This window comes from Populus nigra, chromosome 9 (genome assembly GCF_951802175.1).
Source record: "Populus nigra chromosome 9, ddPopNigr1.1, whole genome shotgun sequence".
Classification (NCBI taxonomy): domain Eukaryota; kingdom Viridiplantae; phylum Streptophyta; class Magnoliopsida; order Malpighiales; family Salicaceae; genus Populus; species Populus nigra.
In genome coordinates this window covers 17,547,710-17,568,216 of record NC_084860.1, presented here as the reverse complement: position 1 = coordinate 17,568,216, position 20,507 = coordinate 17,547,710, and the positions used below count along the sequence as shown (strand labels likewise).

At 34.4% G+C, this 20,507-nt stretch overlaps 2 protein-coding genes across 2 annotated transcripts; one reads left to right on the top strand and one right to left on the bottom strand.

Annotated features, from left to right (window-relative positions):
- The first annotated feature begins 5,795 nt into the window (after positions 1 to 5,795).
- LOC133703860 (LRR receptor-like serine/threonine-protein kinase RGI3) lies at positions 5,796 to 9,658 on the top strand. The gene is made up of 2 exons (XM_062128570.1): positions 5,796 to 8,690; positions 8,800 to 9,658. The coding sequence occupies exons 1-2, from the start codon at positions 5,867 to 5,869 to the stop codon at positions 9,255 to 9,257; spliced, it is 3,282 nt and encodes a 1,093-aa protein (XP_061984554.1). The 5' UTR covers positions 5,796 to 5,866; the 3' UTR covers positions 9,258 to 9,658.
- Positions 9,659 to 16,533: 6,875 nt separating this feature from the next.
- On the bottom strand, positions 16,534 to 20,350 carry LOC133703538 (probable receptor-like protein kinase At1g30570). Its single transcript, XM_062128132.1, has 2 exons — positions 19,558 to 20,350; positions 16,534 to 19,356 (listed from the first exon to the last, which is right to left on the bottom strand). Exon 2 carries the CDS (start codon positions 19,331 to 19,333, stop codon positions 16,823 to 16,825), a length of 2,511 nt encoding a protein of 836 aa, XP_061984116.1. The 5' UTR covers positions 19,334 to 19,356; positions 19,558 to 20,350; the 3' UTR covers positions 16,534 to 16,822.
- Between the last annotated feature and the right edge of the window lie 157 nt (positions 20,351 to 20,507).

Here is a 20,507-nt window from a genome sequence, read left to right as displayed (position 1 = left end):
TCAGATATTGTCAAGATATTGTTTGAGATATTGACAACAAGAGCTAGCTAGAGAAAAATAAACTATATATTATTAATATTGTTTTATTAGTTACACAACAACTTAAACAAAAATGAATATAGTAATTATTATTTTTTAATATGTTAATGTAGTTTGTAAATTTCTCATAAACATGGTAGTATATTGGGGATTTTGGGTGAAAATGATTAACAAAAACAGAAAAAAAAAAAACAATATAATTGTCAAGATGCATGTAGGACATAGATTTGGCAAATTATTAAGAGTCAAGTAGTCTAATATTGAGACTTGAAGGCCAACCAAGAAAATCAATGAGTGAGCTAAAATTATATGCACGAGCAACTAATCCTTGAATGGATAGGCAATTTTCTTTTGGAGGGCTATGGACCCTAGGGATTTAATTGATGGGATTTCAATTCAGCAAATGCCAAATCTTGTTTTGGATTCATCATAGTGTATTATTAAGGGACTTGAAAACGATAAAATACATCCTAGCTAGGGTTCATATCCCCCCCCATTAAATCATCCATGCACGTGTGGCCGATCGTGTACCAACCAAGAAAGTCTCTTGATAGCTCTTAATTTGGTAGACCAGAGGCTCCACCTCTTTTCACAAATCCAATGTCTAATCGACCCATCTACCTCCCTTCTCCCCCTCTCTCTAATTTCTTCCCTCTCCTCTTTTCTTGCTTGCTCGCTCGCTCAAGTGTGAACATGTTCTTGTTTTACTATGTTGTGCAAGAAATGTAACATGTACATGTGTCATACAGGCATACAATGCAATTTCTTTGATTTGATTTGACCCTCGATCGAATTATATCAATGTATCAATCATGTTCATCTTCTTGTTCTAAGTTGGGATATTTATAAAAATATGTCCGTCTTCCCTTTCTACTTAATTTCCGATCAACTTACAGTAGAGAAAGTTATATTTATGTTTTTGATGATATGTAATTTGAAAATTTATAGTTCGTTTGTTTTACGAGAAATATTAAATAATAATATAAATTATATGTTGGAATCTTATCTAATAACTTAAACTTTAGGTTAAGATGATTCTTTGATATGATATCAAAGTTTTATTGATCAAGCGATCATCTCTTTGAATCTCATCACCCCTATAATATTTAAAAATTAAAACATAAAGTAGCGTGAGTATGTACAAATTTCAAGTCCAAAAAGCTTTCACTTGAGGGTATGTGTTAAGAAATAGTATAAATTATAACTTAAAACCTCATCTAATAGAATAGTGTCGATCTGGAGAAAAATATTTTAATATCATGAATAAAGAAGAAGTAATTTCTTTGACACTACTAATTCATAATATTCACTAAATACTATTACAACTAACACTACCACCAACCTCATCACCACTACCGCCATCCATCACTATTTTATCATCATTCCACCAAACTCTCCGATATCACCACTACCACATACATCACCATGTTCATTATCTACTATTTTGTTATCGATATAACCATTATTTTATTATAATTCTCTAGCATTACTATCACTACAATAATTAATTATTGTCACTCAACTATTCATGAATTTCATTTATGAACATATATGCTATTCATCTATAAGAAATTCATTTGTACGTGACCTTTTTCTCACTTTGTATTTTCATAATCTTTTATACATACCCTTGAAAGTCACTATCCATTCCTCACTCACTCACTCCCTCTCATCATGTGCAACTATCCATGCCAAAACCAAAACTGACAAAAAAATCAATTAATTAAAGCTTCCACCACGAGGGGAAGGGAAGCATATGCTTTATCGCAATAAGAACACCCAAAAATATATCTTAATTAGATCAAGTCATGTGCCCTTCCATCTCGATCGGTTGATGCCAAGACATTGCTTGATCGATCGGATTCCAATATCTGATCATGTTTTGTCAAAAATATTACATGAGATCATGTCCATGTGATGATGATGAGGCTCGACAATATTTTTAAGAGCAATGATTGGTTTGTCAATAATTTTTATTTCTGTAAATAAATGAAAAAACATGAAGAATTGAAAGGTTTGATTAGGAGTTAATTACCAATACAATGGAGTCCTTAAATATTAATTTTCACATGTAAATAATAAAAATTATTGTTTTATTATGTCAAATCATTGAATTAAATAAGATTCTGTGCTCTCTTATAGATTTATTCCCACGTAAAATTAAATCTTCAAATATACATAATATCAAATCACCAAATTAAAACCCCTTAATTTTTCGTCTAATAATCATCACTAAGGCTTACAATTTATTCTACATAAATACTTTAAATCTTAAATTAATTTTCAGTATAGATTTTCAGTAAGGATCTTAATTAAACCTCTTTTTTTTGTCATTAATTTTTTCTTAGCGTTTAACTTGCATTATTAATTAATTTCTAGGTGAGGAAATTACAATATCACCCCATTTGGGTATGAAGAATTCATTAAAAAGCATACAAATGGACCCTTTATTTCTAGGACAGGGAACCCTTTTCAGGTTGCCTTCCATGCAAGGATTAAAAGGTGAGGATATAATTTATCTATCTATTGTCGTCTTTGTCTCTCCTTTTAATGTTGTTTGTACGACGTCGTCCTTTTGTTTTTCTCAAGGTTTGGCTCATAGATCTTCACTTTTTCACCACCGAGAATTTCTTGCCCTAATTCCTTTTTTTCATCTTCATGAGTAAATTATAAATTATTCTCTATAGTTTTTTTTTAACAAATGTTGCCATTATAAATTATTAAGAATTCATTAAAAAAATCATGAAACGATGTTATTTTTATTTTTAAAAAAAATATTATCATTAACTCAGCTAAGACTAAAATCAGCTCGATGAATATTTTAAAAAACAAAATTAACTATAGATTTTCCTATCAATTTAGCCAAAATTATACAAAGTCACTATATAGATTGTCCTATTTAACTAGTGTATATCTTATAACAATTATAACAATGATTAATTAAGAGGAATATTAATGTATATCCAAGTAAGTCTCGCTATCTAAAAAAGTTATTTGTCACCATGCATTTTGAGTTTGTTATGCAACTAATTAATCATTTAATTAAGAAGCTTCATTCAATTAATCTTCAAGCTTGTACAACTATTGATCTACTCGCCTTCCTGTCAAAATTAAGCTAAGCATATGAAAATTAAAGGCCTGCAGGCTTAAATCTATAGTTGCATTATAATTAAGGCTAGTATTTAACTTTTTAAAAAACTTTTTCTTAATTAAGAATATGTATTTTCATTTATACTAATGATAGTGAATTATCATTATAATTTTCATAGCACATGAAAATTGAATCTAAATAAATAAAAATAGATTCGATAACTAAAACAATAATTATTGAATTTCTAGGTTTAAATCTATAGAATAAAAATTTATTAAATTCAACTAGATAATAGTTCTAAAAAAAATAAATGAAAGTAAATGGAAACTACTGATATGACATTTTTTTTTCATGTTTGATAAATAAATTATTGCTAATTAGCACAGTTTTATAAAAAAGTTTACATATTAAATTTGTTTGTATTTAAACAAATTAAAAAATAATTAATGGTTACAATACCGAGTAATTAAACTTGGCACATATAAAAGAGAATGTTCCTCAGTAAGAAAACAAAGATAAATTAAGAAAGTTAATTAATTAGTGCTTCCACTACAATAATCAATTCATAAAACTTCTACTAATTTTTTATTTATTTTATTTTTCTAGATCCTGCCCGTGACCGGTAGCAAACTGTTATGGCACGTGACTAGTACTGGCCTATCATTAGTGGCAATTAACAAATCCTTAATTAATTAGTTAAGTCGGTGTATTTCATGTTGTCCTTTCCCATCATTAAGACTTAATTTAACGTTGTTGCATTTTATTAGTGTCTCGTAATTAACAAATATATATATATATATATATATATATATATATATATATTAAAAGATATAAATTTGTTTAGTTAAAGAAATAAAATGAAAATATAAAATAAATATATCTTGATTATAAAAGTGTAGCCAAAACCTGTAATTTGAGTTAAGAGACGAGAATACATTATAAAAAACAAATTAAAATAAATCATGAAATTTAATTCTTAAGCAAACTAATGTTGAATAATAAAATTAAGAAAGAAAATCAATTAGATAAAGGGAAAAAAACTCAAGTTAATTAAGTTAATTTATCAAACTTGTGGTCCGGATGATAAGACTAAAATAATCTCATAATAAGTAAATTGAATAAAATTACGAAGTTTAACCCTGTAATAAATCTAATGTTAAAAATTAAAATTAAAAAAAATATAAAAAAAGTCAAATGAAAGAAAAAACACTTCTAGTGAACAACGTTATGAGAGGATCAATCCTCAAAAAGCATGCCGTGATGACAAAGGGCTCGAGATCTGCACAGCAGGTCTCGAGTTCGAATTAGGGCGTGCACCTCTTGTAAAAGCCTGGGACAACCAATGTTTTACTCGCTCATCTAGACCCATAAAATACACTTTTTAGAGGGTGGGGTTTCCTCTAATAAAATTAAAAAAAAAAAGAAGTTATAAGAGGATCGGTATAATAAAATTCCCTTTTTAATTTTTTATTAATTAATATCAAATCTATTAACTATATAAGAGCCAACTTCTTAAGGGTTGGGTAGCATAAGTTGTTATACATTAATCTATTTACTGTATAAGATTCTGTACTTAAGATTGGTTAATCACATCAAACCGTAGAAAACCCAGTGAAGAAACTGTAGACTGAGCTGCTAAAAGCACTGAAAAGCCATTAAAACACTGCAAGTAACAGCACAAATGATAAACTCAGCAACTGTGACCACACAACATGATGGACCACCTTCTTCAGTTGTCTTGGATTTATTATTAAAGAAGAAACGATCATATCTTGATTTATGGAATCCTCAGCAAATTGATGCATATCCAATGGTTCCTGTGTCAAGTTGGTTTGATCTTAAGGCAGCTGGCTATCACAATCTAGTTTAGAAATCCATCAATCAACCATGCCCTAGAGATGCAAACTCTTTGATTTTAACCATAATAATATAAGCCAATTAAAAAAAATCTTTGGAGATTTAATTTCCTTGTTCTTGTAAGCTTGTAGCTGTTCTGTGACCAGAAAAGTGCATGCAAGATGGTTCAACTTGACTTGAAAAGAGGAGACAAGATTGAATAACTCTAAAAAGTGAATCTTTAAAAGGGAAGTTTGGTTAACAAGTCATTCAGCGCCAGATTTTTCTTTTGCTGCTCTGCTGGGAGTTACTCTTGGTAAAAATATGAGCAGCTTTTTACACATTAGGGTTTAGGGTTAGCACAGTCTATGGTCATTGACCTCCTATCCCAGCATGGATGATGGGAAAAAAAACACCCAAGTTTTGCTGGGGGATATATAAAAGATATAAATATATTTGGTAGGAGAAACGCAGATAAAAATATAAAATAAATCTATCTTATAACGATTTGTTTTGGAATGAATTTATGTTTTCTTAAAACAGAGAAAATATATGATATATCTCGTTTGTCTAAACTGTTTTCATCTTTTCTATCTTGAAATACTAATTAAATGTTAAATTACAAAAAAAAAACTAAAAAAAAAACTCATTTATAAATTAAAGATTAGAGCATTCATTCAGTAATAACTTTAAATAAAACCAAATGTGCATCTGCATCAACATGTCTGAATTACAGCTATGTCAATTAGAATATTAATAATAAAGAAAAGAAAAAAAAAAAAAGAAGAAGGTGGTGGTGGTCTTGGATCCAGATCTTCTGCTTTTCTTCTATAAACAAAACATGGGGTTCCCCCCTCAACAATCCCAACACAGACCAACTCTTCTCTTCTATCAGCAGCAATGCCTGCTCCTCTAAGGAATCTCTTATTTTCTCCCAGTATCTTCTCCCTCACCTTACTTCTATCTGTAAACTCTCTTTTCTTTCGTTCTTGTTACTCCATTGATGAACAAGGCCAAGCCCTTTTAGCATGGAAGAACAGTTTAAACATCTCCACAGATGTACTCAATTCTTGGAACCCTTTAGACTCAAGTCCATGCAAATGGTTTGGGGTCCATTGCAACTCAGATGGCAACATTATAGAGATAAAGTTGAAAGCAGTAGATTTGCAAGGCCCCCTGCCTTCAAATTTTCAGCCTCTCAAGTCCTTGAAGAGCCTTATCCTTTCATCAACCAATCTTACTGGTGCAATCCCGGAAGCGTTCGGAGATTATCTTGAGCTTACTCTCATTGATCTTAGTGATAATTCTCTCTCAGGTGAAATCCCAGAGGAAATATGCAGACTAAGGAAGTTGGAAACTTTGTCTCTCAATACAAATTTTCTTGAAGGTGCCATTCCTTCTGATATTGGAAACCTTTCAAGTCTAGTGTATCTGACTCTCTTTGACAATCAACTCAGCGGCCAAATTCCACAGAGCATTGGAGCATTGAGAAGATTACAGATTTTTCGAGCAGGTGGGAATAAAAATGTTAAGGGTGAGCTGCCTCAGGAGATTGGAAACTGCACCGAATTGGTTGTTTTAGGCCTCGCCGAAACCAGCATTTCTGGGAGTCTTCCTTCATCAATTGGGATGCTGAAAAGGATTCAAACTATAGCCATTTACGCAACACTATTATCAGGTGCTATCCCAGAAGCGATTGGAGATTGCAGTGAGTTGCAGAACCTGTATCTATATCAGAATTCTATATCCGGTCCAATCCCAAGGCGAATTGGGGAACTCAGCAAGCTTCAGAGTCTGCTCTTGTGGCAGAACAGCATAGTTGGGGCAATCCCGGATGAGATTGGAAGTTGCACAGAGCTTACAGTCATTGATTTATCCGAGAATCTTCTAGCAGGAAGCATACCAAGAAGCTTTGGAAACCTTTTGAAGCTTGAAGAGCTTCAGCTGAGTGTTAATCAGTTATCAGGTACCATACCTGTTGAAATCACAAACTGCACAGCTCTCACTCATCTTGAAGTAGACAACAATGGAATCTCCGGTGAGATTCCTGCTGGCATCGGCAACCTAAAGAGCTTGACTCTATTCTTTGCCTGGAAGAACAATCTCACAGGAAATATCCCAGAGTCTCTTTCAGAGTGTGTCAATCTTCAGGCTCTTGATCTTTCATATAACAGTCTTTTTGGTTCAATACCAAAGCAGATTTTCGGATTGCAAAATCTCACCAAGCTACTGATACTTTCCAATGAATTATCGGGCTTTATACCGCCTGATATAGGAAACTGCACCAACTTGTATAGGTTGAGGCTGAATGGCAACAGGTTAGGAGGTACTATTCCATCGGAGATCGAAAAGTTGAAGAGTTTGAATTTCATTGATTTGAGCAACAATCTTCTTGTTGGAGGAATCCCTTCATCAGTATCTGGATGTGAAAATCTTGAGTTTCTTGATCTCCATTCAAATGGGATCACTGGTTCTGTACCTGATACTCTGCCTAAAAGCCTACAGTATGTGGATGTTTCAGACAATAGGCTTACAGGTTCACTGGCTCATAGCATTGGGTCATTGATTGAATTAACCAAGCTTAATTTGGCGAAGAATCAACTTACAGGAGGAATTCCAGCAGAGATATTGTCATGCAGTAAGCTACAACTGCTTAACCTTGGAGACAATGGTTTCTCTGGAGAAATTCCAAAGGAACTTGGTCAAATTCCATCACTGGAAATCTCTCTCAACCTAAGCTGCAACCAGTTTTCTGGCAAGATCCCATCGCAATTCTCTGATCTCATCAAGTTGGGAGCACTTGACATCTCTCACAACAAGCTTGAAGGGAGCTTGGATGTTCTTGCAAATCTCCAAAACCTCGTTTCCCTTAATGTCTCCTTCAATGACTTCTCTGGTGAATTGCCTAACACCCCATTTTTTCGAAAGCTTCCGATAAGTGACCTTGCTTCGAATCAAGGACTCTACATTTCTGGAGGTGTAGCAACACCAGCAGACCACTTGGGACCTGGAGCACACACTAGATCAGCAATGAGACTACTGATGTCTGTGCTTCTCAGTGCTGGTGTAGTACTGATACTACTAACAATCTACATGCTAGTTCGTGCTCGTGTTGATAATCATGGGCTGATGAAAGATGATACATGGGAAATGAATTTGTATCAGAAGCTTGAATTCTCCGTCAACGACATTGTTAAAAATCTAACATCATCTAATGTCATAGGCACTGGCAGCTCTGGAGTTGTGTACAGGGTGACCCTTCCAAATTGGGAGATGATAGCTGTAAAGAAGATGTGGTCACCAGAAGAGTCTGGAGCATTCAATTCTGAAATTCGGACACTCGGTTCAATCAGACACCGAAATATTGTCCGGCTTCTAGGCTGGTGTTCAAACAAGAATTTGAAATTGCTTTTCTATGATTACCTCCCAAATGGGAGCTTGAGCTCCCTCCTTCATGGTGCTGGCAAGGGAGGAGCAGAGTGGGAAGCTAGATATGATGTTTTGTTAGGTGTGGCACACGCACTTGCATACCTGCACCATGATTGTGTGCCACCTATTCTACATGGGGATGTTAAAGCCATGAATGTGCTTTTAGGACCAGGCTACGAACCTTACCTAGCTGACTTTGGCCTAGCAAGAGTGGTAAATAACAAATCTGATGATGATTTATGCAAGCCAAGTCCAAGACCTCAACTTGCTGGTTCTTATGGATATATGGCTCCAGGTACTCGTTCGTTTTTGCTCAATCAAATTAATTTAATTTCTTCAGTTAATTTGATTCCACTAAATCACTAGCAATGTCTAATTAATCTTAATTTTTGTTTTTGCTGTAGAGCATGCATCGATGCAGCGTATTACCGAGAAAAGTGATGTGTACAGTTTTGGGGTGGTGCTTTTAGAGGTTTTAACAGGAAGGCATCCATTAGACCCAACTTTGCCAGATGGTGCGCACTTAGTTCAATGGGTTAGGGAACACTTAGCAAGCAAGAAAGATCCAGTTGACATCCTTGATTCAAAGCTTAGAGGAAGAGCTGACCCTACAATGCACGAAATGCTCCAAACATTAGCAGTTTCGTTCCTGTGCATCGGTACTCGAGCTGATGATCGCCCAATGATGAAGGATGTTGTTGCAATGCTGAAGGAGATTAGGCACGTTGAGACCGTAAGGCCAGAACCTGACCTGTCAAAGGGGGTTAATTTGACAGCAGTTCGCTCATCACCTCCTGCTAAGATTGTAGTTTCACAAGGATCTTCTAATTGTTCCTTTGCCTTCTCAGATGATTCAATCTAATATTGAATAAAGGTTTGGACAACAGGAGGTTTCTTTAGTGCTTCAGTCATCAAGACAAGGATCCACTAAAACGTGCAACCACAGTGGGAATTTTTAGTGTAGTCTTTTTTTCCCTTTTGAACTGTAATTCTTACCATATATGGAGCTGTAGACTGTAATACTGAGTCATTAGAGTAAATTCAGCCAAGCACATTAACAAATGTAACAAAAATAAGAACTTCTGAGGTTCATAAGAGGGTTAAATTGAAAGTTGTTTGATAGCTCCAATACTAGAGGTGGATTGGATTATCTTGGGAGTAGCGATGGAAGCTGTTACTTAGTGGCAAGAGAATGACTGCAAGGCATGTGGACCAATGATTGGCTCATTTGGATCCAAGTAATTAGAATTTATTGCCTGGGAATGGATTCTCTCCCCCTCTCTCTCTCGCATAATAAATCCAGTCTTTCCATCAGAGCTCACATGGACCCACGTTTCTAACATCACATGACCATGTGCTGTCTGAGAGAGACTTTCCAGCAATGAACAAGAAAAAGCTCTTTCAAAGCATACTAAACTTGATTTATAAGAGACTGTATGTCTTAACTTGGAAGCACATGCACAAGCAGGATCACCAGACCTGTTTATAAAAGCAAGATAATGATTTATAAACAACTATTGCTCACATGCAAAAGGTTTCGAGACCCACGCGATAATTATAGTAGTCAGGAGAGAGCCGTCAGCTAGTCCCTTCTTTTTCTTTTTTTTTATAAGTGTAATTGTATGGAAGGGAAGAAACTGTATAGAGTACGAGAGATATACCTTAAGAATTATAAATACTTGTTATCCTAGTTTATTTGATGAAAAATAACAAGGAAAAGAAGCAAAAGCTAAAAAAAAAATGAAAATGAATACAAGTAGATTGTGAAGACAAACAACACATGAGTCGATCAATCGGTTGATTACATATGAACCTGTGTTAAACATAATCTCAATATCAATAAGAGCAATGATATTTCATAAGTCTTTGAGGCGTCAAATAGACTTGAAAGTAGCTAGGATGTGAAACCTTGGTTTGAGCTCTACAAAACAAGATCGGACCAAATAAAAAATATTCTCGCAAACATCCTAATGAGATTGATAAATTTTAGTTATTTCTTTCATACCAAATGAAGTAAATCAAGGCTAAAAGGGTTTACTGAGCAAGTAAATGTATAAACTCCTCTTTTTTTTCAAGTACGTGTATCCCTAATAAAGTAGTTGATGTCACGTCAAATAAAGTCAACTCATAAAGGTCATGCTCATGATAGCACCCTAAACTGTAGTAGAGAAAAGGCACTGAAAGAATAAATGTTCATGTATTTCAACATGTGACCCACAAAGAATACATGTCGAAGAGGAAATGATTAGAAAAGCATGTAGTATGTCCATTGTATTGAGACGAACTATAGAGGCAAGCTACAAGATAAAAAGGTGTCCCAGGATGAAACTTGAGAACAAAAAAAGATGGTGCATAGAGTTTGTGAGTCCGAAATCTTTAAGAACCTTTCATGCCAAGTCAATGGAGAACCTCGCCGATAAGTGACCATTCTAGAAATAATAGTTTGGTAAGGTGCTCTTGGGGTTAAAAGTGACCAAGTTCTAAATAGGCTGGAGCTCCGGTCTACTCGATGAGAAAGCTCAAGTATCCTTATCAATGATGCCTAGGACCTTACCATTCCACAACAGTGCAGTAGAAGTGAGCACCCTGAAAGGCACTAGGTCGCATAACTGTTGTCCATCTGGAAACCAATAATCTAAACATAAAATGGTAGTAGTCTCATCACTAATACTAAAGACAAACTTCCCTTTATACCAATCTCTACTGAGTATAATCTTCTTCCATGACCAAGAGGACACTGTAGAAGGCCTGACATGCTAGAAGGATCTGTATATGAGAATAGCAGTTGCCAAACATGTTTGAGAATAATAGCTTTATTCCAAGTTTGAGCCCTCTTTATTCCAAGACCACCCTCTTTAAAGAGATAACAAATATAGACCCAAATCATCTTAGCCTTTGAGTGGGGGAGAGAGCGGTATTTATAAAAGAAGGCAGCCAATATACCGTTTTATCCTCTCAATAATAGAACAATGGAGAATAAACATGGAGGGCCAATAAGCTTAGATGGAAAAGAGAACTAATTTGATTAGTTGAAGACGTTGAACATAAGTAAGAGAAGCTAAGGTCCACGACTTACTCCTAGAGAGAATCGGCTCCACTAAGGCTTATAATTAGAATGAGTCAGTCTAATAGATATCAATGGGATACCCATGTATCTTATCAACAGAGAAATGCCACTCGAAACTAGTGCTAGCCAATTCTCCTCAAAATATATCGAGGCTTAGTAGTTGACTAGAAATCTAAGGGTAAAGTACTATTTTGATATAGGTTGTAAGAGCAGTATCAAATCGAGGTAAACGTTGAATACTAGATATGACCTTAAAATAAAGATAAGGGTGATTTTTTAATTGTCATGCACTTAAAATTCAAAGGTATTTTTTTTTATCATAAAAATAGTCTCTAATTTCACATCCATTAATTTCATCCACGAATACTTTGATACACATTTTAACATATAAAAATCATAAGGTTATAACACTCTTGATTGTATGTATAAAAATTTATTTACAAAACTTTTATCAAACATTACAAGTTTTTATTGAATATTAGAATTGAGTCCTTAAGAGAAGGTACCTAAAAAACAAATAGAATCACACAATTAACATACACAATTTCACCATCATAATTATTAATACTTGCCAAAACTAAACAAGCAATCCTCACATCTTTAACAACTTTATAACCACATCAATTCTTTAATAAATCCTTAGTTTAATACACTCTTTCTCTCTTTTTTAAACAATAGATAAACTCTTATTTTTATTTCTTTTATATAATCATTGAACTATCATTGTTCTATTCACAGTATCTCTTGATTAAGAATCCAATTTTGCATTCATCTCAAACTTTAAATTAATTATATTAATTGTATTTTTACAATCATCTTCATTCAAATTTTGATTTAGTCTCCTTTATATAATCATCTCAATTATTCTTTGTTCATAGCCCAAACCAATTTGGACTTTATTAAACTATAAAATACCTTAATCTTATTATGTATATTCATCACATTCAATGTTTAAAACTCTTACTTTAACCTTCTTATAGGTTCATTGACCACATTTCATATCTTGAATTATACTTTATTTTAACTCTGGTTCACCAATTATATTTATTTCTTTTAACGCCTATTAAATCATTTTTGACTAGCTAAACTTTTATTAATTCATTTTGAATCTTATGGTCTCATTTATGGCTTTTCATTATAAATCTTCAATCATAACACCAATCTTACCTAATATGACTCGTCTATATTACTTTAAAATCTCAAATATTCCTCAGGCTCATTTAAGACTCACTCGTATATTTTCAATATCAATATTACTTAAGCTAGTTTATAGCTCATTTAAAATATTCATGACTACTAATCCTTTTTAATTATACACAACTTATATTTCAAAATATAATCTCTCTTATTTTTATGGATAGATTAATATTTAGTATATTGGACCCATCATTGCGACCAATTTAAGTTTTTCCTATTAAATTTCATCGTTGTGGACAAGTTCAAAATCATGTAAAAAAATTTATCATTGCAGTCTATTAATGTTTTTTCCTTGTTATATTTTTGCTATTATGTTCCATTCAACTTTTCTTTTTAGTTTTTCATTTTAGTCCCTTAATTTCTCACATAATAAATTCCACCATCACGATTGATTTAAATTTTACATAATAATTTTGCCCTAAAAACATCACAATATATTCATCATGATTTACGAGGATGTGAAAATGTTATGTAGGAATATATATATTTCACATCCTTGTAGATCTAGATCGTAGATCATGATGAATTTATACTCATATAAATCATACAAATTTATGTTCTCCTACTTCATATCAAATTCACATTAACATGATTCACCTCAAATTTAAACTCGCAACATCCACCAAATACATGTTCGTATATTTCTTTTACAATAACAAATAATTAAATAAAATGCGTCTTTTATTAAAAATAAGGTGGGTGGTAGACACCAATAACACATATAACAATTAAAGAAATATTGAGTATTCACTTGCACATTTTATATATATAAGTTTGAAATTAGTCAAACTCTAACACAATCGATCAACTAGATATGTAACTTCTTTAACTTGCATACTTAATTTAACTCAATCTCATTTATAATTACCGTCTCACATCAAATATTTATGAAATATATAATTTAAATCAACTAGTTATAGTTAACCTCTTAAATCTTTCCAAAATCTCTAAACTAGAAATTTAATCAATTGTACTAAAACTCATAATTTGTCATGTTTTTCCCAATTTATTTCTCAAACATGTTAATTTTAATGCCAAACATATAATACATAAACCCTCGACAATTAATCATCAAAATAGAAAAAATCCCTAAATTCAATACATGGCCGGCCACTTATAAATCAAGAAACTCATGTCCTTCATCCAATTTTATTTCATTTCATCAATTTCTTAAATTGTTAACATAGTTAATTAACCCTTAACTTTATCTCATTAAATTCACATTTTCACATCAATATTTCAAAGTTTCATTCTCACACTTCCTACAACACAAACCTAACATGAAAGTCATACATCCTATTAAAAAAACCCACTTCAAATACAATCAACACATAAACTATTAAAACAATATAATTTAATCAATTTATGAAGATTATCTTCCCGTATGTTTTTCAAAATTCTATAACTAACCATTTGATCAAATCTTGACAAAATCCCTAAATTTTTCATATCTCTCTTACTTCCTTTTTTTTTTTTTTCTCAAGTGTATTTATTTTAATATTCAATCCTACCAAAACACTATATATACAATCAAAATTTTATCCATCATTTATACGTTTTAAACAACAAAAATATTAACTTCCATACATGTCATTTATTTCTTCAACCGCAATTATATTAGCGCTTAATCTTTAAAGGCTTCCACATTGATTTATACACATTCCATGTCACTAAATCCATTTATCATGAAATTCACATATTCAATCCAAAACTCTTTTCCAAACACAATTTATCATTTCTACACATTTAATAAACCTACAACATCACAAATTTGAACTGGTGTCCCATCTCCCCCAAATATTCACCATGGCCGGCCCTAGGTAAATTTATTACTCATTAATTTTTTTTTTTAATTTTTTCTCTTGAATTATCATTACCATTATCCATTTCATGCTAATTAAATCAACAACTATAAAATAAATCCCCCTAAAAAAAAGGAAAAAGAAAAGTGTTAGAAACCCAAAATTTATTTTTCAATTCTCTCAATCTTCCCCTAATTCAAAAATTCTCAAGTATCCCATTATCAATCCCACAATTTGTAATTCTCACAAACATCAACAAACCCTAACAATCTAAAAATTAGGGCTTTTATTTTTCTCTTCAATAAAATTCAATTAAAAGGATATAATTCATCTTACCCAACAACAATCAAACTCATTCTCTTTTGATGAGTTAGAAGCAAATCTTTCACAATTTCCACCCTTTCCTTCCCAAAATCACCACTTTTCTCTTCTTGATTTTCCAAGCTTTCAAAACAAAGAGAGGCAATTGTGTTGTTGAGACTTGTTTTACTTGCCATGATTAGACATCTTTAGCACAAAAATATAAAGCAATTGTGATATAAATTGATATTGATGATAAAATAGTACTGTAAATTTATAGAAACAGAAAAATCATAAAACCAATGATAGAACATTGATTGAACCTTGAAACATGATTGGTTTAAAACCAACAGATGCATGTTTCTGCATACAAGCCATCATTGATCATCCCTCTGCAGCAAAATAAAAGATCAAGAACTTCTAGAGGACATCCATAAAGGTCCATATATTTTAATGTCAGCAGAAGCGCAAAAGTCCCTCAGTGAAAAGAGCAAATGCCATCAAATACTAAAAGTGCAAGGAACATGGGAACTCATAACACAGCCTGAAAAGCACTTCATAAAATAAAGCCAGTCATGCACCTGCTCTGGAAATCACTGCCTCCATGGTATCAGGAGGAAATCTCTTTCCATGCAGTTTCTTTCTCAACTCGACTGCTGCACATGCTCTGCAGGAAAAGTATACAAGTTTAAGATGATACGAGTCCATACAGATAATTATGGCCCTAAGAAAAAAAAGTTGTCAATAAAAACTAAAATTGCAAAACTCAAATATTCTATTTCAGACAAGAAGTGAAACAATTCTATGATATGGCTAACAACCAATAAACAATAGTAAGGAAGCACTGAAATTAAAAACTATGCTTTTACTTTTTTTGCAAGTAAACCAACAGCCACCCTTTCAGCATCTTGTATAATTTTACGCACCATCATAGTCTGATCAGAAATATCATTTTCTTGTTGCATTGCTCTCTCTTCGACATGCCCTTCAGGCTCTCCCGTGAGATGATGACTTCTGGGCCTCAATTCATGATTGATTTTTTCTTCTATCTGTGGAATTGTTGTTACCTCAGGAGTATTTTGCTTCATTCAAAACCTTCTATTCCCACAATCCTGACGCTAACCATGATGAAATAAAATGATCAAGAACACACCAATACATTGGTTTCAGAAGTTGTTAATGATATGGATACAGGATAAGCTGAGTGGACTTGTTTTGTTGAATTCTGAAAGGGCTAGACCCTGAAAGGATATAGTAGTTGGCATTTTGCGATTTTTGATGCCCCATGTACAATTTGGACTTTCCTTTTTGGATTGAGCTCCATAGCCATTCTTGTGGGCAACTTGAGCAAGTAGCTGTGTATGTGATTGTGAAGTTGAAGAGAGATTTGTACCTTGTGGATTTGGTTCCACTCTGTGCTCCCTGTATATGTGTAAAATGCAACATTCATTGTCATGCTATGCAAGAATATGAAAGTGACATGGATTGAAATAAATCCATATCTTCTGTATTTCCCAAAAATTGACTTCAGAGTCAACTTGATTAAGAGTTGTTTGGAGTTGCGGTGCAACATATGTTTTCATAATGTTCATTTTTTTTTATTCTTTGTTTATAATTAATTTTTTTATATTTTCGGATTCTTATGGTATGTTAATATTAAAAAATATTTTTAAAATATATATATATATATATATTATTATAATGTACTTTTTAACAAAAAAAAATCTTTAAAAAACAATTACTACCACACACAACCCATAAAACAAGCTATATTACAGAGAATAAAATATAAAACACTATGAAGATCATGCCTTACTTCACTCCACTTGCTAGTAAAGTTGATATGGACATAATAACAGTTACCTCAAGCACATAATCTGATTGAACAAAATAAAAGAATTTAGGACCATAATGATAAAAACATTGTAATGAATATAATTTCTAGCTTTCGCTAGGCACTCGGGCCATTCCACTGTGAAATCCAGCTGCAGCATACTATTTGCCAAAACCATTGTTTCAGCAGGACCTCCATCACCCTTCATTCTGAGGTCTATCAGTCTCTTATTCCAAGGCGAGAGGGGGGCGTCGTGCCTCTTCTGCTACTCTAAGTTCCAAATCCTCCAATGCTTGACTACTAGTAATGGAGGTTTCAGTGGTGGCATTGGCGCGCAACCAGGCTTCATGAAGTTGCAAGACAAATTCCAAATGCCACAGAACTTCCCCCATTGTTGGACGATTCTTCCCCTCATCAGCAAGGCATTTTTCTGCTATCTCTCCAAACTTCTTCAATGACTCAGGGCAAGTATTTCCTCTGAGACGTGGGTCAACGATGGTCTCCAGTGACTTCTGCCGCTGCCACTTCATTGCCCACTCTGCGAGGTTGATCTGGTCTTTTGGCAAGCTTGGGTTTATAACAGGTCGAGAACAAACAACTTCAAACAACACCACGCCAAATGAGTAAACATCAGATTTCTCAGTCAACTGCTGTCGACGATAGTATTCAGGATCAAGATATCCAAAGCTTCCTTTCACTGCTGTACTAACATGTGTGTGGTCCAAAGCTGGACCAGCTTTAGACAGCCCAAAATCTGCCATTTTTGCTACAAAATTTTCATCAAGCAGTATGTTGGTTGTCTTAATATCCCTGTGAATTATTCCACGATCTGCTCCAGTATGGAGGTAATGGAGTCCCCTGGCAGCACCAATGCATGCTTCTAGTCGCTGCTTCCATGTCAATGGTGGGAAATCACTCCCAAAAAGATGACTTCGAAGAGTTCCATATGCCATATACTCATAAACCAAGATCATCTCATTCTGTTCTTCGCAGAACCCAATCAACGAGACCAGATGCCTGTGCCTTAACTTTGAAAGCATCTCAATTTCTGTTTCAAATTCAGTCAGGCCTTGCTTGGATTGTGGGTTTGACCGTTTGATTGCTGCAAGAGTGCCATCTTCAATCTTCCCACTGTATACTTTACCAAAGCCTCCAACTCCTATCACCAAACTGTCATCAAAATTGTTCGTTGCCGCACGAATCTCTGACAAGGTGAAACGCCTGCCAACTCTAGTAGACGCTGCCAACGATCCATTTAGAGAATGGACCCCTCCCTTATTATTAGCAATGCTACTTACAACAGCACCATGCATGAATAGTGGCCGCCATCCAGGAGGGTTGTCTTTGGCATCACTCATTTGTTTTCTTCTATTTTTGCCGAAGCAAAAGATGCAAGTAAATGTAATTGCAATAATGAGGACAGAAGCTACACCTGCTCCAACCCCCAGCCAGAGAATCCAAGATTTTGAATGACTTCCAGATTTCTCAGTTGAATCAATTCTGTCAGCATATGCAAGATTCGCACTTCGGCTCAGCTTGAAAATCTCCAGTCCGTTCAAGAGAGCATCAGTTCCTGAAGCACCAACTGCAGTGTCAGGACCCAGTTGGACCCAAAGGGTGTTGGTCTTGGACGAAACCGTATCAAAATAATCCTGATGATATGCTATGTTCTTCCCTCCTGCCCGTACATAAACATCAAAGCTATCAGCAGCTGTCTTGTTGTTTATATAGACCCTGAAAATCCTCTGGTTTGCTTTGTCATATACCAGCTCACAAAAATGTAACCGGATTAAATAATCAAAATCAGGATCTACATCGAATTTCCATGACATGTTAAACTTTTTCTCCAAGACTTCTGTGTTGGACATGATTCTTGCTGTTTCATATACAAGAAGTGGAGCCACCGAGGAATCATTGTTCGATGCATAAGTGACATTAGAAGTATTCCTGATTTCAACACCAGCATCTGCTGTAATCATGTAGCTGGAATCCATTTCCCATTTCCTCCAAAGATCTGAATCTTGATTAGTTTTGATCTCCTGTCCCCCAATATTCAACCGATACATAGTTTCAATCCCCCGTCCACTTACATTGAAATTGGCATTACTTCCACCCACTTTACTAACTGAGTCTGCAAAAAGTGTGCCAACCACAGGGACAACCTCTATGGCATTTATGAACCCGAATGATCCCCTAGATGAAACAAATTCAACCACAAGAACATCATTGATTGCTAGAATATACTCTTTGACCAAGGACAAAGAACTTGAATTGCTGTTGGAATTCTGCAAGTGCAAATTCTTGTCTGAAATCTCGACCGGAACATTGAACTCAGTCATCAGTTTCAGACCATTAGCCACGACACTAAACGAGGACTCATTGACATTATAATTCTCAAAAGGGAATGGACAAAAATGGAGTCTAAGAAAGTAGTTTCCCTGCATTCCAGCAAAAGTATAATTCGAAGCATTGAAAATCCGGGCAGTTTTGTAGAGTGGCCCTAAGGTTGAATTGCCATCAGCATTTGAATCAGTAGCAGCAACACCAGGAGAACTGACAGTGAAATTATCATTTGGGGCCAAATCACCAATCCATCTCCTACCATCCACATTAATACTGCTATTTGCACCACAGTTTACCAGAACAGGCTTTGACTGAGCTTCTCCACTGCTAACAGATAGGAACACTATGATCAGAAATACAAGACCCCAAATCCCTCTTCCCTGGACCTTCTCCATTACTGCCAATTTCCCTCAAGAACCTTCAAAAATACAAAATCAATCCTCAATTGTCCAACAAGAACCAACCAAGAAAAAAAACAGTATTTCACAAAATGCGTGAAAATCCCATCTCTTAATTCACCTAAATTACCTCACCATCATCATCAAAAGGCTCACAACAATTTCATACATTAAAGCAGCATCAAGAATTCTCAACAGACTTCAACAATGCATCAAGTTACCTTCTCTAGTCCCATACAGGCATCTGAATTCCCACTTTCAGAGACTTCAAAAGTTAAAAACCAAGAATGTTTATCAAAAGCAGCTGCACATCCTCCATGAATCCACCCTCTCCAATCAGCAACCCCAGTAACCATTCAGATCTGATGAACCAAGAAGAAACATGCAAGAACTGGATGCCAAATGGCAATGAGATGTAAAGAAACAAACTTTTGCTCACAGGAAATGAGATTGAAATCTAGAGAAAATTATCACAAGAAACAAATCTTGAAAATACTAATTTTGGCTATCAAAACAAAGGAAATAGAACATGGGTTGTAGTTAAAAAATAAAAAAAAGGATTGGAAAAGTTCACTTCTTTCCATCCTGTAGTTTTCCGCTCTATGCTTTAAAGACAAGAATCTGACATGGCTTAAGCTTCCTTTTATTATAATCTTTTTTAACTGTTGTCATTAGGCTATCACACACACACACACACACACAAAGACACCATCTTTTGTGATCTTTTGATATTATTTTTCTCTACTTTATGGTGGTTTTTGGGTAGTGTAACCAGAGATCGATGAGATGGGGTTCCATTATTGGTGAGGTGCGTCACATGCAGATGTCTGGAAGATGATGAGCAGTGATGCTGTACTGTAGTGACTGAGGATTAACAAAACTACCCTTTGAGTTTCAGCTAGGGCTAAAAAAGCTGTGCCTTGTCTCCTTTATTGTCCGTACCAAGAGTACCCCTATTGGGTCCTTGTCCTGATCTCATCTCTATGGTCAAACTAACCAGTTAATGCCTGCCATCTAACATGCATGCATGTCTTCCTCCTCTCTTCAATCTGCATCCACAATTGCATTGAAAATACATATATCCTTGTCAGTACAATTTCTTTATGTTCATGCAGCGTGGGACAAGAGAATACATTGCCGACTCTTGTTTCTCACGCTAGTTTTCTTTTTC

Coding starts and splice junctions, on each gene's coding strand:
- LOC133703860 (XM_062128570.1), top strand. CDS start 5,867: ATGCCTGCTCCTCTAAGGAATCTCTTATTTTCTCCCAGTATCTTCTCC. Junction 8,691..8,799: donor TTATGGATATATGGCTCCAG/GTACTCGTTCGT, acceptor TTTTTGCTGTAG/AGCATGCATCGATGCAGCGT.
- LOC133703538 (XM_062128132.1), bottom strand. CDS start 19,333: ATGGAGAAGGTCCAGGGAAGAGGGATTTGGGGTCTTGTATTTCTGATC.